Source organism: Fukomys damarensis, unplaced genomic scaffold (assembly GCF_012274545.1).
Source record: "Fukomys damarensis isolate Sample0158 unplaced genomic scaffold, DMR_v1.0_HiC HiC_scaffold_38, whole genome shotgun sequence".
Classification (NCBI taxonomy): Eukaryota; Metazoa; Chordata; class Mammalia; order Rodentia; family Bathyergidae; genus Fukomys; species Fukomys damarensis.
Window position 1 is genome coordinate 63,635,905 of NW_022900950.1, and position 17,406 is coordinate 63,653,310.

The following is a 17,406-nucleotide window of genomic DNA, read 5'->3' on the forward strand; positions in this document are numbered from 1 at the left end:
TAGCAGTGAAGCAAAGCACTGGCTGGTAGAAGATAAGGACTTCTCAACCTAACTATGCAGGTCTCCTCACAGTCAAGAGTCTTCTTATCCCATCCTTAGTATTTTTGAGCAAGAATTCTTGTACTGATTTCCTGTTAAGCACCATGTTGGTTTGAGAATATGTTAAGTCATATCTGAAACACAGATTTTTAAAAAGGCATGCACAAGACATAGCTTAAAGAAAATGATGGGCCACAGAGAAGTGTTGCGTAATTGATAAGCTTTGATTTATGTGATATTAGTGATATTTATGTAATACGAATAGGTATAAACATTGTGAGTTAAAAATAAGAACTAACTGAGCACATTGGGAACTATGAACATCTTCAACTTTTCTTTCTGCGACTTGCATTTTATCACTTTAGTGTTTATTATGCTTTTTACAAAAGGATGCAGCAACAAAAAAGGGACAAAAAGTTTGTGGAAGGAAATCAAAAATTGGCAAAATGGAGCATGGGATTTTCTGCAAATTTCGGTAAGGGAAGCCTCACTAAATGACCCAAAAAACCAAAACAGAATCAGTGCCTGTCTGTGTGCTCATGTTTGCAGTAAGGAGCTTGGTGTCTAGCGTGAATCAGTGAAGAGAAAGCCATCACTTTTACTTTCAGTGATTGGTTGAATTGATGACAGCAGGTTTCACTGGTCTTAGAAACAAAGTAAAAGAAAATAGAAAAAGGATAATAGGAGCATGGTTTCATTTTTTATAGGCTCAGTCCTGTCATTGCATACATGTGAATCTCTATATCCATGCAGTCACAGATGATGTTGGCACATATCAGCAGAATGTAACACTTTCATTACCTTCCTAGAGTTGCTGAGCTCCAGGAATGGTAGTTAGGAGCTACATTTTGGCTGCTCATTTCTCTCTTAAATCTTTCACTCCAAGGAACTGCAAGCACTCTCCTTTCAAGTCAGCAGTGCTCTCCTTTATAATCACGGTCCAGTCATTCTACTTGGTTCTTGAAGCACTGCACCTCCAGGCACCCGGAGAAGTAATTCAAACCTCTCTGGGCCCTCCAGGGTGGGATGTCCCTGGTCTTCAAGGATCATCACTCAGAACGTCTGCATGTTCATTCCTGGGGCAAAGTCCAGATTTTGACTGATGCCAACGTAATCTCTTCCAGCTGGCAGGGAGTGAGAATACACTCATGAGACTAGGATTCACTGCTGTAAATTTACTTTTCCAGAGAAAAATGGGAAGATCTCACCAATTCTGCAGCATTCTCTTTTGTACTCAGAACTCTCAGTGTCATGTATTTTGGAGTCTCAATCCTCAGAAAGGGGGAATTTCCTTATTCTATCAAAGGCTAAGTTGTTGCTCGTCCCATGTCCATAGCCACCTTATGAAAGCAGGCCCATCTCTTTCCCCTCATGTCCACACAGACCCCATGGATTGGCTTGCTCAAGGCCACTTCAATTTGAAACAGAAGGATTTGTTTTATTACTAATCATGAAGATAACTCACAAACTTGACTTTGGGTAGATGTCACTTATTCATATGTGCCAGGCTTCTGGTTTAATATTAAGATATGCTGCTCAGTTTTATCCAGCCATGATGTTTCTGCCATTCTCTGGCTTATTCATCACTTTTGTAAGTTGACAAATCTGATCGTAAAATCTCTTCACTACTTATTTGAAAAGCCATCAAATGTGATGATAGCAACAATGATAAACCCAGGGAAGAAAACAGAAACTGCCAAGGGGTATAAATGTAGAAATAATTAAAGGAACAGATATTTACATTGTCTCAGAATACTTCTCCATAAAAGTTTTTAGGAATTGCGAAAGAAAAAAGGTGTAATTTTGCAATGGGCAGATATCACCTTACCCAAGTGGTCAGAGGTACCACTGGTACTGTAATGGGATAAAAAGAATTGCCATTTGATAGGATGTAGTGGGAACATAGTTATCTCTGATAGTCCTGTTGAAATATATAAGCTGAATCTAATAATAAGGAAACCAGTGGATGAACTCACATTGGAGGAACATTCTATATGCTACAGAACACAGATTACTACCTTTGAAAACATCAAGGTGAAAAACCAAGAAAGGAAAAGGAACTGGTCTAGATTGTTGGGAATGAAAGCAGACACAACAACTACCTTACACGATTCTGGACTGGATTCTTTTGTTATGCAGAGTGATTTGAGTGCAACTGGTGGAACTTAAACAAAGGCTTAGGAATAGATTGTTGAAATGCATGAAGTGAATTCACCAATCTTATGCTTGTATTGGGTATTCTGAATTTTTGGTAGGTGCTACTCTAAGTTTTCAGAGTAATGGTTCCAAATTTACTCTTGATGGCAGAGGAAAAAGTGTTTCAGTGCACTTGTTGCTTTCTATAAGTTTGAGATTAATTTTTAAAGCTCATCACACAATGGCATTAATTGAAAAACAAAATGGGCTTATGGCAAACCTTGCCAAAGCAGGAGAGTAATGGGAAGATGTTTTGTACCTCATGCAATTTGGTTCAAATCTTGGCCCATCATTTGTTTATACAAATGGATTGACTTTATGGAGACTCTGTTTCCGCAACTATAAAAGTCCAGCTATGTTACCAGGTCATTATGAAGATTACAGACAATCTGGTAGTGTTGCCAGCACAGTTTGTGGCAAATAACAGGCACCAAGTGCCTAGAATTTATGATTTTAATGTAGCAAGTTATAATAAATTATGAATACTTATGAAAAATTATTATTTATTAACCAGCCTAAGCGGATGTCAGATATTTACTAGGTTCTATAGACTATGAAGTATGTAGTAAAAGCTGGCAGCATATCACAACCTCTGCAATACCTTGAATTGAGACACCTGGAAACAATAATGTAGCAAAGAGAGAAGGAAGAAGAGCCCCAAGAAATAAGAAAGAGTCAACCACAAAACTGAAAGTCAGAGAAACTTGAGAAACTGAATACAATGAAGAGGAAAGAATGAAGCATCTGAAACACTAATCCTTGCTCCCTGGGAGGGGAACTCATCTCCCCAGATATAATGTAAGCCTGGAGATTATAGGCAGCCCCAGGGTGAAACAATGCACTGGCAGCACTGGCCCTAAGGAAAGCCCCTGGTTATTGCAAACTGAAAATACTGTATAGGACTTTATTCTGAAAGAGACTCCTGCAAGGCATGCTAGAACTGGAGAAGAAATCCGTATTTGAGCAAGGTTAATCATGAGCCACTTTGGGAAGGAGTTAACTGTTTAATACTAAGCTTTCAAGGAATCAGAAGCCACAGAACAACTATACTTCAGGGTTTCTGGGGTCCCCCTGCCACAGTGACTAGGTGGGAGATGACCACAAGAGAGTCACAGAGAGGGCCCCGTCCTGAGAAGTTTAAGCAGTTGTGAGCTCAGGCTGGGAAGGACATGGTGACCCTACCTTCTGTGATGTGGCAGGTTGAATGTGGTTTTCTGAGGGAGCTGGCTCTGAAATAATTGGCATTAAGTCGAGCTGACTGCTTGTTCCTCTACACCATTCCCCTTGCTGCCTATGTCTAGCTCAGAGGTTGGTGGTCTCTTTGCTCTCCTCCTATACCAAGATGATCAAGGATATTCTTTGGCTGGGATGGTTCCCACATCCTGGGCGTATGAATAGAGCGGCCTCTCTGGAGCAAGGAGGGCACCGCACAAGCCCACTCCTAGGTGGAGACAGCAGTGATTCAGAGGGTAAAGAGGGGAATAAACATGTAGAGCTGCTGGAGTGAATATATCCCTAACGATGCGACCAAACCACCACTGGTTGATCCTGCTTAACAGGAAAGGCAGGACATGACTCAGAAAACACACAAAAATAGTGGGTATGGAAACAAAATAAGCACTAGGTGTTACTCACTATCCTTCCTCCATATCTGGTGGATTTTAATACTGCATGCCTTGGAAGGAAACTACTCACTCAGACACAAGGAGGAATTTTGGGGGACTCATCTCTCTTTTCTTTTTTTATTTCCTACTCTTTTGCTCTTTTTAAAAATTCTTTTTCCTTATTGTTATTTTTCTGTTCTTTCTTTCCTGTTACTGTTACCTAATTCGATTAATGCTTTTTATTTTTAATTGGATTATGTATTTCATTTTTCTCTCCTCCATTTCATCTTCCTATTCTTTTTCAAATTTTACTTCATTCATTTTCCCTTCCCCTTCTACGAAAAAAAAAATTGCTATCTTAAATCTAATGGAGATTTTTTTGAAGAGTACACAAGGAAGAAAATACGAAACTTTTGAATTTAAACTTTGAAAAATGTCTTTTTTTTTAATGGAGCAAAACTGGTCCACTACGTATTTCTGAGGTCCGGTCCATAGGATATAGGTACCATAACACCAAGCAAAGCCATTCAGGAGGCCAAAAATAATCAAACAAATGAAAAATCACTTTTGATCTCACTCATATTTTTCCCTGTTCTATGGTTGTTTTAAAGACACAATTTCAAACAAAACATTATAGTACCTGATAAATTTACCCCATGCACTGGAGAGCACATAAACTGCTCAAACTCAGCTCCCTCTGTTTATCTCAGCAACTCATAGCTTGCGCCTAACAGAAGTGTAGTTGAGAGATGAAGCTTTCAATCCAATTTGAAACTAGTAATATAATAGTCTGATCCTTGTCTTGTCTTTATTACTATTTTCTTTAAAAAATCTTTATAGAAAGGGCAATGCCACCCTAAGATAATAATACTGTGCTTGATACTTCTTATGGCACCTGTGAGGGAAGGGTGTGTGTTGAGAAAAAATGAGCCCTTTTCTTCTCCAGCTCAATTTCAGTTGAGCTTTCCAACTGAAAAGGTCCCTTAGGAAGAGAGGTCCAGATGTTTCCACATGGATCTCCTTTGCATCCTGTGCTATTGGAAACACTCTTTTTTTGTTTGAGACAGGATATTGCTGTGTACCCTAGGCTGGCTTTGAACCTGTAGTCTTCCTGCCTTAGCCTCATGAGGGCTGAGATTGCAGGTATGTGCCACCATGCCTGGCTCATCCTCTGCCAGTTGAAGAAGCATGCGCTGACTGTTGTCAGAGAGAATCCTTGTGCTGCTAAGGTGTGGTAGTCCTGACTGGGAATTTGGAAACTTGACTCAGATCCTTTTCTTCGCTTCTTTCCAAGTCTTATGTAACCTCTTTGTGTTTGATCTTTCCTTCCTTCCTTCCTTCCTTCCTTCCTTCCTTCCTTCCTTCCTTCCTTCCTTCAGAAATAAGTCATACACAAGCATTTTAATCTTCTTACATTTATATTTTGACCTGGTTTTGGTGATATCTTTCTTTTTGAAAAGTTCCTTACACGTATGGAAAAAGGAGAGCATCAGATATTCCTTTAAAAGATAATAGAGCTGAATTTGCTTTTCTCCAGCTGGAGGAAAGTACGAATAGAAGAAGGCAGCTAATGCCAAGAGTGAAGAAGCAGGAAATGAACTTACCATCCTCATGATCAGCCAGGATAATCACCTGGGTGGTGGGGAATTTGGCTCCCAGCTGTCCTCCCACTGGTAGGCTCAGGCAAACATGAAAGGATTCCTCCTCTTCATCAAAAGAATCATCGATGATGAGGACCTGGCAGGTCTTCTCAGTTTCATCCCTGTCAAAGTGCAGGATGCTGCTGTGGTCTGCTGGTCCTGAGACATAGTCAGATGCCACTATGGAAGGAATGGAGCCTGTGGAAGAACCTAGAATTCTAAATGAAAATTCCCCATCAGTTCTTTAAACTATTTTTAGATAGTAGTTGTCTGAATTATAAGGAACATTTATTTTTCCCAGTTACAAACAGTACTATTAACAGGCTGTATTAGTTAGCTTTTTTTAATGGGACAAAATACTAGGGATAAACAACTTAAAGGAGGAAAGTTTTATTTTGGCCCACAGCTTTAGGAGTCTCCTCTAGGGCTGGTGTGCTCCATTGCTTTTAGGCCATCATGGTGAAAGCAAGCCTCTTAACTCAAGGCAACCAGGAAGCAGGGAGAGAAGGAAAAGCCGGGGACAAACTACACTCTTCAAAGACTTGTGTCCGATGATCTTGTTCTTCCAACTGGACCGTACAGTGCTTAAAGTTTCCACCATCTTGCAATAGTGCTGGGCGGCACATTTAAGGCCCACCACATAAGAAAGGCTTTTAAAATCTTGTTGTATTTTGACATGATCCAGATTTGGTGACCTTAGAGTATACTGAATAAGGTTTGTTTTTATTAGAGGTTAAGTGAAGAAAATAGGCTGTTAGGGCTCGCTTAGCCCAAATCCTTCATGTTATAGATGGGAAAGCGGAGGGGCAGAAAAATTAAGACCAGAAACTCTATAGCATCAAAATGGTGTAGATAGAATTGTTCCTTTCCCTGTTTTGCCCACAGTGACATAGCCACGAGCAGTGTGTATGTAACCTTTTCCTTATACTCTGATTAGAGTTCCTTGTACGACTTCCTAAAACAGCCACAAAATGGCTTGGGTATTGTATAAGGAGTGCAGCATTGACTGGAGGATTTAGGTTTAGATTCTGTGCACGTGAAACTTTTTAATAATAATTTTATTACATTAACAATCATCACAATTGGGTGAAGGGAGGGCAGGGGTAAGGGGAAAAAATGAGAATCAAGACTTGTCATGTAGAGGTACAAGATCCCAACAATGAATGTAACTGTACTGTATCCCTAAAATGTACCAATAAACTCAATTAAAGCTGAAAAAAAAGAATCATCACAATTTGATGAGTTTTGACAAATACAAAAATTATGTAACCACAAACCATCATAACATAGAAAAAGAATCCACCCACAAATGTTGACTTATATCCCTTACAATCCATCTCATTCCCACTCTTTCAGCCCCTAGAAATCACAGATCTGCTTTTCATCACCATATATTTATTTGCCTTTATGAGAATTTCATTGAAGTGGAAACATACCTTTAAGATCTGGATTCTTTCACTGAGCACAGTGATTTTGAGATTCATCCATGCAGTATAACTGTTCCCTTTCATCCTTATTGTGTGGCTATACCACAGTTTATTCACTCATTTACCAGTTGATACCTGGGTCTTTCTAGTTCTTAATTATTCTAAATAATACTTTAATTACTATGGTAGATTCATGTTTGAGTGGGCATGCAATGTTATTGCTCTGTACTATATACTTAGGAATGGACTTTATGGGTTTCTATACATTTCTAAAGTATTAAAAAATGCATAGGTTTGGAGCTAAAAGAGCAAAAAGAAGTCACAGTAATTTAAATGATTTAGGCAGACCAGATTTAGGTAAAAGAAAAACTATAAGATAATTCAGAATATTAAGCACTTTTGGTGTGTGATTACCACACATAGCACACGGAACAACATCCTCAGCACCCTTTCTTAAAATTTTGAGACAGGGTCTCACTAAATTACCAGGTTTCCCAGGATGGAATTAGATTTGTAGTCTTCCCAACTCATCCTCCCACAGTTCTGGGCTTACACGGATGCTGGATAGATAGCAATTTTTGGAAAATAAGAATATTTCTTACCATGCTTCTTGTGACAGGTAAGCTGTACTGTAAAGTTGACTGGCTTGGAGTGAAGCACACTCTGGCTGTGTTTGGAAGTGTCATGGAGGTGTGACTTTGGTAACCTGGAGTCCCAGGCCTCCTCATCTGTGGTGCTGTTGCCTCACTCTGTTTTCCATGAACTGAGCCACTTTGCTGTGATATGCCTTTTCATTATGATATTTCTGCACTGGGGACATCCCAACATGAACCAAATCCTTTGAAACCATGAGCCAATAAATCTCTCCAGCAGGGAGGAAAATGAGATGAGATGAGGTGGTCAGTGAGGTCTCTGTTCTTCACCAGCTTCTCCACACGTGCCCTAGGGCTCTATAGAGTCTTACACTGGGTTAGTGCCTGGGAGCTGGGAGAATGGCTAAGGATGCTCAGATCAGTCTTGTGCTCTTGTTCTGGGTCTCCCAGACATGACTGGAGAAATAAGGGAATAAATGGTCCAATTTGGTAAATCATTTATAAGTGCTATGCTGGAAGGGTCCGCTAAAGGACTGCCTATCTCTCTATCCATGGAAATGAATCAGGAAGTGTGGAGTGTCCTGCTAGGAGTCAGCTGGTAAAGAGGTTACCTCTTTCCTTGGGAGAGCTTCTCGTAGGGTTCCTCTAAGATCAAATTTCCATAAGGTGTTCAGAAATGAAAAGTGGCACCTAAGACTTGACCCAGAATTCCTATGCAAAAGTCTATTTTCATACTCTCAGTGGAACAAAAAGCGGGAAAAAAGTTTTTAACTGAGTCGGGGTCCCTTCCTGGACACTAAAACGCCATACACATGGTAGCATCCTGACTCATGGACATCACTTTGTGAAACTGTAGGGGTATGAAAATTGTATTTCATATCATGTACCATTGTAGTATTTTTCCTCATCTCCATGAATACTTAAATGTCTCAGAGGACAAAGGTTCAATTTGATTACTTAAAACCTCTTAAGAACTCTTGTTAAAATAAATGTTTAACAATTACATATTTTCATAAAAATATGAGCATTTTCAGTATTGACATTTGAATGGAAATCTTATGCATGCTTGTATGCTATTAATAATTCATCAGTAGTAAATGCTGTCACAGATAGATGAAGGACGTGATGAATTTCATGCTGTGCTTTCATGGGGACCTCATGTTCCCATCACTGCAATTTCCATCTGCACTTTCTACCTGGGCAAAATGTCCCTGATCGGTGCTCTCATTAGACAATGACCTGGGGGCTTTGTATTAAAAAAAAAGTTATTTGGGGGAGAAAGAACTGGTAGAATTCATTCTCCATTACTGATACATGACAAGCAGAAGCATAGGTTTAAAATGAAATATATGAAAGGACAGGGCCCAGACCATATATAAAAACAGAGTCCCGGCCCACATTTTTCAGAAAGAAGTCCAGCAGGCCAAGCCCCAAGCTCTGCTACCAATCAACACCAAATGGTTGGGACTTAATAACTGTCAACTTTCCTAACTTCTACCCATACCTGTAACTAGGACCAACTGCAGAAAGCCAGAGATGCTCTCCTTAACCAACCACATAGGATGCCCTGCTTCTTCCTAACTCACCCTCAGCCTCCCTAAGCCAACAGCCTCCAATCAGGGTATACCTGATACCTTCTCTTTTTTCCACTCTGAAGTCTTCCCACTCTTTTGCCTGCCCTTGAGTCTCTGCTGAGTGCAAGCCATGGTGACTAACTCCTTTGCTTCTAGCAAGATCTGAATTCATAGCCTTCTTGTGTGTATTCATTTAGGTGGTCTTTTTTATTTCTGCAGTTTTTGTTTATTGTATAATTGCTAATAAGGTAGAGAACACGACCTTAGGAAACATGGTGCAGGACAGCTATATTTTGACTGTACCAAAAAGAGAAGTCAGAATGGGACCTCATGTGGGGGTATGAGCATAACTGGTCTCAGGACTGGGGACATTTGAAGTTATAAGATGGGAAGGATAAAATGAGAGACTGAAAAGTATATACGGACTACTTTATACTGTTGTCCTAAATCGATGAAGACCCACAAAAATAATGCCTCATTTATATTTTCCACTAGCATATATAAACTATTTCCATATACAATGTCTTATTTAAATCTCACAAAACTTTTTAAGGTTGTCACAGTAGATGCTTTTGTCCCAGTTTTGAGTGAGAATGTATCTCTGGTTGAGAAGTCTGGTTCAGAGCAGTTGAGGTGCTGGAGAAGGAAGGAAGCCGTGATTGGCCTAGGTGGCCAAGCCCTGCCCCGGGCTTTCTCACTGCTCACTACTCTCAGCCTTGCCCTGGTGTCATCTGACTCATCAAGGACCTGCCTCCAAGGACCCAGAGCCACATACCTTGATGCGTTGAGCAAATGACTGTTAGTTCCTGGCTTGGATCACCAGACCATCTTACAGGAATCAAAAGCTCCCCAACATCTTCTTCTATTTTGTGCTCTGCTTCTGGAATATAAACTGTTGACTCTGAAAAAAATACGGTAGAAGACATTTCAGAAAGATTTATATTTGGTTGGTAATATTTTAACACACCTGAGAAGAAAATGTACATGGTATTTGGACGCTAAATTTTTCAACATGATTAACTGTATTAAAAAGCACAGGACTGGGAAACAATATGTATTATTAAATAATCATATAAAAGCATGGAATTGGATTTAGGAGACTCATTTGAAAGATTAGAAAGGATGACAAGCTTAAAAATGGAAAGAAAAGTCCTGCCATAAGAGTTCTCTCCTCCCAAGGCCTTCTAATAGAGATCAAATACATACTGTTTATTTTTATAAAGAAATCTTTTTAATGATCAGACAAAAGAAATTATTAATGAAGGAAATATTTTCCTGCTTTACTCCACAACTTATTCAATATTTATCTAGCAGACACTGTATAAGGTACTGTGTTGGTGTTTTCAAATGCTGCAAAACTGTTACCGAGCTGGGTACATAAACCTGTATACAGGTGCACATGCACATCATTAAAACATTAACTGAAATGTCAATATGAATATTAGTTATGCTGATAGAATGACACTCACTATTGTTTATGATTTTAATGTTTTCCAAGGTTTTTCAGTAAGCCTGTGCAATGTAACTAAAATGTATCTGTTTAAGAATTAAAAGCTCCAAGTAGATTGTTACCATCCTTCATGTTAAAGGGAGAATATCTGAATCAAATTATAATTAATTTTAATAATTAGTTATTTCCCTTCCAATACCAGATATCCAGATAGGTTCTTCCTTTTGATAAAGCAAGCAAAAAATCGAAGTATTGTATGAGACCTTCCTTTCTTCTTTCAGAACTATTACTAAATTAGAATTCGGTGTTAAATTATGTAAAATTTATCTTCTTAACCAACCACATCATGTTAAAATTTTATCTTCTTACTTTTCTGACTCCATGAAATTCACCAATACTGGTAACAACCTTTAGGGAAACGGTGGTCTTGAGTTCCAGTGGGGAAAAGACCAGTGATGATTTTCTTTCCTCCATCCTATGTTCTAGTGTGGTCTACTATCTTGGCATTATTCAATTCAACAAGTTGGCACCAGGAAGAAGCTAGAATAAAGTTAAAGTTCTCATGAAGTGTGATAAAAGTCGCTCCACAGGACTCAGTTATTCATTCATGTCCTCTATTTTCCCAGTTTTGAAGACCTGCTCCTCACACTGCCTTGTAAAAGCTTGCTTTTCAAGCTTGAAAACTACTTGCTTTTCAAGACTCAACTCAAAGCCTGCTGCTTCCATGGCCCTCACTTGCTTTGTCCATGATTATCACTTGACTTCTTTACCATTTTTGCATGTATCTTACATTTGGTTTCGTAACTGGTTCCTGTATCTAAGCACTGTTAACCAATAAAATTGATCTGATGCTTTGTTCATTGGACAGTGGCAGCCATGTTTCCTACTTCTTTTGAATTGGTCAAGTGCAGACCATATAGAATAGTAATTATCAAAATATGTTCCATCCAATAAAACTAGAATGCAAAACATTTAAAGGATATTCCTTGGAAATGACTAAAAGCACTACTGTTCCAGGTTGGCATGTGTTAAACAAAATTAATCAGATTTGTTTATAGGAAAAATTTCCAAGATCCTTAATATGCTAATAAGAATTATGCTGTTTCCAAAAGGTGATGGGGGTTGTAATAGTTCCTAGACTTACTTGTCCATGGGAAGCCTCTGATTTTGACATTCTATTATGCTAGTGTTTGGGACATGATAATACCGGGGATTTTTTGTAGAGCCCAGTGGAGTGCAAAGCCACACCTCCAGTTTGTAAATTCTGCAGCTCTATGTGCTGCATGAATTCTCTCAATCACTGTCTCATTAAAATTAAAAAGTGAATTCTAAAGGTCCCTATTAAAGAATAATCTTCTTTGCCCCAAAGAGGCAGCAAAATACTATCATTAGGAGAATTTTCTTCCTGTTTAATTTTCCTGGATATTTGCTGCATGAATGAATTCATAAATTCACTGATGAATTCAAGAAGATGACATACAAATGTAAAACAGAACTTCATGGAATATGTGCTAAAACATATAGGTCAGGAGACACCCAGAAGCCACATGTAGGACAATGGCTATCTAAGTCTACACCTGATTTACAGAATGGGCTGCAGAAACTCCTAGAAGTGTGCAGTTGGGTCTGGAGTAAGCTCTGTGGATTAGCCTTCGGGGTGGCAGGACTATTTCACATCTATCATGCACTGGAAGCTTAAAGTGAGGATTTGTGGATATCTTAATGGAATCCTAGTACAGATTCTCTCTCTTTTAATCACCTATATTTCTTTTCAAAAAATGCTGGAAGCCAATGAAACATTACTACCGTGAAGCAATTTACTTCACACTACATCTTAAGTGGGGTGTGAACTGACCCAGTGGTTCACAGAGCTTGAGGAAGGTGTGCATGCTGGAAATGGATCCACAAACCTGTGTGGACCAACAGGACACATGAATGCACATCACATACCATCTCCAGGGTCCACAATTTCAACAGTTGCCGTTTCGGGAAACTCCAGTGCAACCATGCCAGGTTCTGATAGAATGATCTGGAAAGTTTCTGAGACTTCGTACTCATCGTCGTGTATGATTCTCACCTTCCACATGGCTGTGGTCTGTCCAGGGCTGAATCTGATCCTTTGAAAGGCTCTTCCTTTAAAATCTTTATCTTTTTTTTTAAAGTTTCATCTTTGGTTCCAATGGCTGGATTAAAAAAAATCAGGAAACTGTGAATATAAAGTCAAGTGACTGAAGAAAGATTCTTTCAAGGTTGATTCTGTTGTTTGTGGAAGTAGATAACATAGACATTGCTCCTTTTAGTGTCCCCACAAGAAATTAATAAATGATCTTCTGATAAAAAGAGTTCAAATAAGCATAAGTGAACTGAATTGAGAGGAAAGCAGGTAAGAGTTATGACAGAAAAACAAGTCATTAACTTATTTATTTCAGCATATGTACACCAAGGGTCTCCGAATGTACCATACTCTGCAAGGTGCTCAGGATCCAGAGATGAATAAAAAACAATCCCAGTTACTAGAGATAATACTATAAAGAGAAGACACTGGAAAATGAGCTCTTCTGGAGGTAGGAATCTTTGGTTGCTTTGTTCATTGATGAATTCCTGAGACAGAGCCTGGCACACAGTAGGTAATCAATAAATATTCTTGAGTACCAATTTCTTCAGTGTTTGGAGGAATGACACTATGGGTTGTGTTCTCATTCAGATTCTTCCTTGTGGTGGCTTATTTCCTCAACTCTTTAGTGATTTTTGGCTGGGAGAGAAATCTTAGTAATTTCCTGGGAGTTAGATTAGTGGAAATGGAAAGGCAGGGGTAGACGGGAGCTCTGTTAGGAAGCAGAATTCAAGATGTGCTAGGAGACCAGACAGCAACAGTACAACAAAAACAAAATCATGCTAAAATGGCAAATGTTAGATACAATAGTGAAAAATATAATGGCTGCCTTCTTGGCTGAGTTACTTTCTTGTTGCTGAGACACAATACCAACACCCACAACTTAAAGAAGGAGAGGTTTATTTTGGCTCATGGAGTTTTACAAGTTTCAGCCTGTGCTTGGTGGGCTCAAATGCAGAAGGGCCTGGCTAAGAGGAAAGCTGCTTACTGCATGGTAGCCCAGAAGCAGAAGAGCAAAGGAAAGAGCCAGAGATCTACTTTTCCAGTTCATGCCCCAGTAACCCACCTCTTCTGCCTAGGCCCCCACCTCCTAACCTCCTGACATTTAGCCATAAATTCATCAGAACCTTATTGATCTGATTCATCTTCCAAAAGCCCCATTCTAAACTCAAGAGACTTTCTGGGAATATCCCAGGTCTAAACCATAACACCTGTTAATACCAAATGAATCCTCTCCTAACTACAAAATGTTCAAGCAGCATTTAAGCATTGTTTGGTTTTTATTTTAATGTCCAAAATGAAGGCCCAGTGAGGCAAGAATACTCATGCCTCCCCACTTTAGCTCTCACCAGGAGGTTTAGGATCTGCAGTCGTGAAAGCGTGTAAATTCAAAAATTATAAGCTAAAGAAGTAAAAGCAGCAAGTAAATATATGAAAAAATGTTCCACATCACTGGTCATTAGAGAGGTGTAGATGAAAACAACACTGAGATTCCACCTCACCCCACAAAGAATGGCTTCTACCAAGAAATCAACCAATAACAAATGTTGGCTCAGTTGTGGGGAGAAAGGAACCCTTCTCCATTGTTGGTGGGAGTGCAGACTGGTGCAACCACTATGGAGATCAATATGGAGATACCTCAAAGAGCTGGGACTAGAAGTTCCATTTGACCCAGCCATCCTTCTGCTGGGTATCTTTCCAAAAGAATTAAAAGAATCATACCACAGTGATATATGCACACCTATGTTTATAGCGGCACAGTTTGTAATAGCTACAACTTGGAAACAGCCCATTTGCCCATCATTTTGAAACTGGCTAAAGAAGATGTGTTTTTTTTCTATAAAATGGAATACTACTCAGCCATAAAGAATGAGAAATTAGATTCATTCATAGGAAAATGGATGCATATTGAGGATATACTCCTAAGTGAAATAAGTAAGTCACATATGTGTAAATACCGAATAGTTTCTCTGGTGTGAAAAAGTATAATAGTACATAAGATCCTAATGAGATATTTGACAATGTGAAATAGGAAGAAAAGGGCTAAAGGTGTAGGGTAAGTGGGAAGGGTAGGGGAAAGGTAATAAGGGAAAGAAAAAAATAGGAGAAAATGAAAAAATGGAAACAAAAATATTTGAAAATGGGGAGGGGAGGAGTGAGTGAAGGGAGGGCAGGGACAAGGGAAAAAATGAGAACCCAGACCGGTCATGTAAAGGTACAAGATCCCAATAATGAGTGTAACTCTACTGTATACCTAAAATGTACCAATAAACTCAATGAGATAAAAAACCAACAAAAATTATAAGCTGACACTAGCTGTGGTGAAGTTCTTCACATAAGTGAGATTAATAGCTTCTTTGTGCAATTCCTTTGCCTCTTTCTCAAATAGTCTGAGATCTTATAAAATATACCCACAGCTGTAAAAGAGGAAAATAATTTCTAAGGGAAGATAGCTAGTGTTTTCTTTGCAAAACTGCTGCTTTCATGCTAGTGAATGGTCTTCATGAAAGTGAGTGCCCACACTTAGGACAAACTTCCTTTGGCCATAGGTTGGAAGTGAAGAACTAAGGAAGGGGGAATGATGTCCTCAGCTGAAACTTAAATACAGCAAGGAATCAGATCACTGTTATAGGAATGGAGCAGGCATGTGGCTATTTGCTTAATATATTTGGTGAGCTTTGGGTCTGCTCAAGGTGCTGAAAATATCATACAGAATTGGGTCCAGTCACCATTATCCGCAAAAAGTTTCTCACGTTTGGGGAGAAAAACAGAAGAACAGGTGGTTTTGGTTCTGTTTGCCAATGCCATGGAGCAACAGTGGTAGTTACCATTCATGAAGCATTAGCTGTGTACCAGGGACCATGAGTGGCTGATTTATCATGTATCATCCACCCATGCTTGAGGTGGATAATGCACATAGAATCACTGAAGCTTTTGGGGACACTACCAAAAAGAATAAGTGACAGAACAGAAAGCCAAACTCCACAAAGTTGTGCCTTTGTCTTCTAGATCTTGTGCTTTCATAACCCTGGCCTGCCGTGGGATGGAGACATTAGGAAGACTGTCTGAAGCATCAGAGTAAAGGTGTCGTGGAAGTGCACTTCTTTGGCGTACATGTGGTTTGGGGTAGTGTTGTATGAGTAGGGCTGCCTGTAGTTCACACAACTGCCTGTGTTGGATGACTACCATATGCCACATGTTGGCGGGGCTGGGAGTAACTGAAGACATAGTTGCTGACTATATGGAACTGGATATCTACTGAAGAAGCAGACAGAGAACACAGATCCATTACACACCCCAAGGGATGGCAAGCGTTACAATGAGCACAGGCAGAGCAAGGGGAGACCATAAGGCAGAGGCACTGGTTTAAGACAGCTGGAAGTTCTTTGAGGGCTTTATTCTGTGACCATTCAAATGGTTCTGGGAATAGAGATTTTTTTCCTCAACTAGAACACAAAAATGCTTCCTGAGCTACTAACCCTAATTCAGAAGAAGGACTTGAGATGCAAAATGGTGGAGACAGAGTCCTACAAGAGAAAGGAGGCATTTTTCAGCTGAAGTAGACAAGGTAATCTGGGGTGCTGACTAAGGCTCTGACTGATTTTTTTCTGAAGGGAACGTTCCTATTCCACAAGCCCCAGACTGGGAAAAGCTTACCTTTCCTTGGTCGCCTATTTTTCTCTAGCCCATTTCCTTCCTGGCTGTTCTCCAACAGTTCTGACCTGTTCACTAAATGCTGAGTGAAGTCCTGCTTGTTTGGGAGACTCAGCAAGCCCATTTGTAAAATGAAGATAGCACACCTGCATTTGTCTCCTTGATAGATGACGAAAATAAAGACAAAGTCATTTCTGAAAGTTCTTTTTTTTTGGTACTGGGGATTGAACTCGGGTCCTTGTGTTTGCAAGCCAGGCCACCAAACCGCTGAGCTAAGTCCCCAGCCCAGATTTCTGAAAGTTCTGACAGTGAAAACTGCTAGGAAAATGTGTTGCATTAATAGAGTAATTATTATTATCAATGACAATAATGAGATTCACTATTATGCAAGCATTACACATATGTTTACCCAAGGAGATGTATTTCTGTAGAAGACCCTTGTAAAATATAGACATGTACGTGTACATGTACATGCCCTCAAGGAATTTATAATCTAACAGTGGGGTTAAAACAATTATACATAACCAGAGGAAATAATTAGAACTGAAAACTAAAATGCATTATGTACTCATAAATAATTTTTAAAAGAAACAGACCTAAGTGTAGTAATGTATTATATTTTGAAAGGCAATTTTTAAAGAAATTGAATGGGCTGTGGCATAGAAAAGGAATGTCTTAACATTCCTCAAGTCCTCTGAGTTGTGAGAGAAAGAATGTAAAATGCCAGAGAGAGGGAAACATCAAGAAGGACAAAACATTGACCCACATATGAGCCTCACACACAGTGAAAACCACATCACAATTTTCATGTGTAGTTTTTAGGGTCGCCTTTGAAACCAGTAATTGATTCTTTTGCATTTCATGTTTCCACGACCCACTGTTAACAACCAAGCCCAAGTTACCTACTGACGAAGAATGTTTTCCCAAGGTGTCTTCTACGCATTAGTATCACTTCTAAGAACATGGAGTCTTCATCCACAATGTAGTATTCTCTCCCCAAGGAAATCCAAGCCCAGTTTAGAAGGAAAGGCTGATTTGTTAATTTATTTCTCCTCCTGTAATTGGTAGGAGTAAAAGAGAAGTCAGTGGGAGTATTTGATGGAAAAACAATTAATG

General features: G+C 39.3%; 1 protein-coding gene across 1 annotated transcript in view; it reads right to left on the reverse strand.

The window, feature by feature from the left end:
* Positions 1–332: 332 nt before the first annotated feature.
* Positions 333–17,406, reverse strand: part of Frem3 (FRAS1 related extracellular matrix 3) — a 35,286-nt gene continuing 18,212 nt past the window's right edge. The window contains 6 exon segments of the mRNA XM_019205535.2: positions 333–1,304; positions 5,444–5,689; positions 9,849–9,974; positions 12,474–12,681; positions 12,684–12,706; positions 17,197–17,339. Coding sequence (XP_019061080.1) covers positions 973–1,304; positions 5,444–5,689; positions 9,849–9,974; positions 12,474–12,681; positions 12,684–12,706; positions 17,197–17,339 — 1,078 coding nt within the window. The 3' untranslated portion in view covers positions 333–972.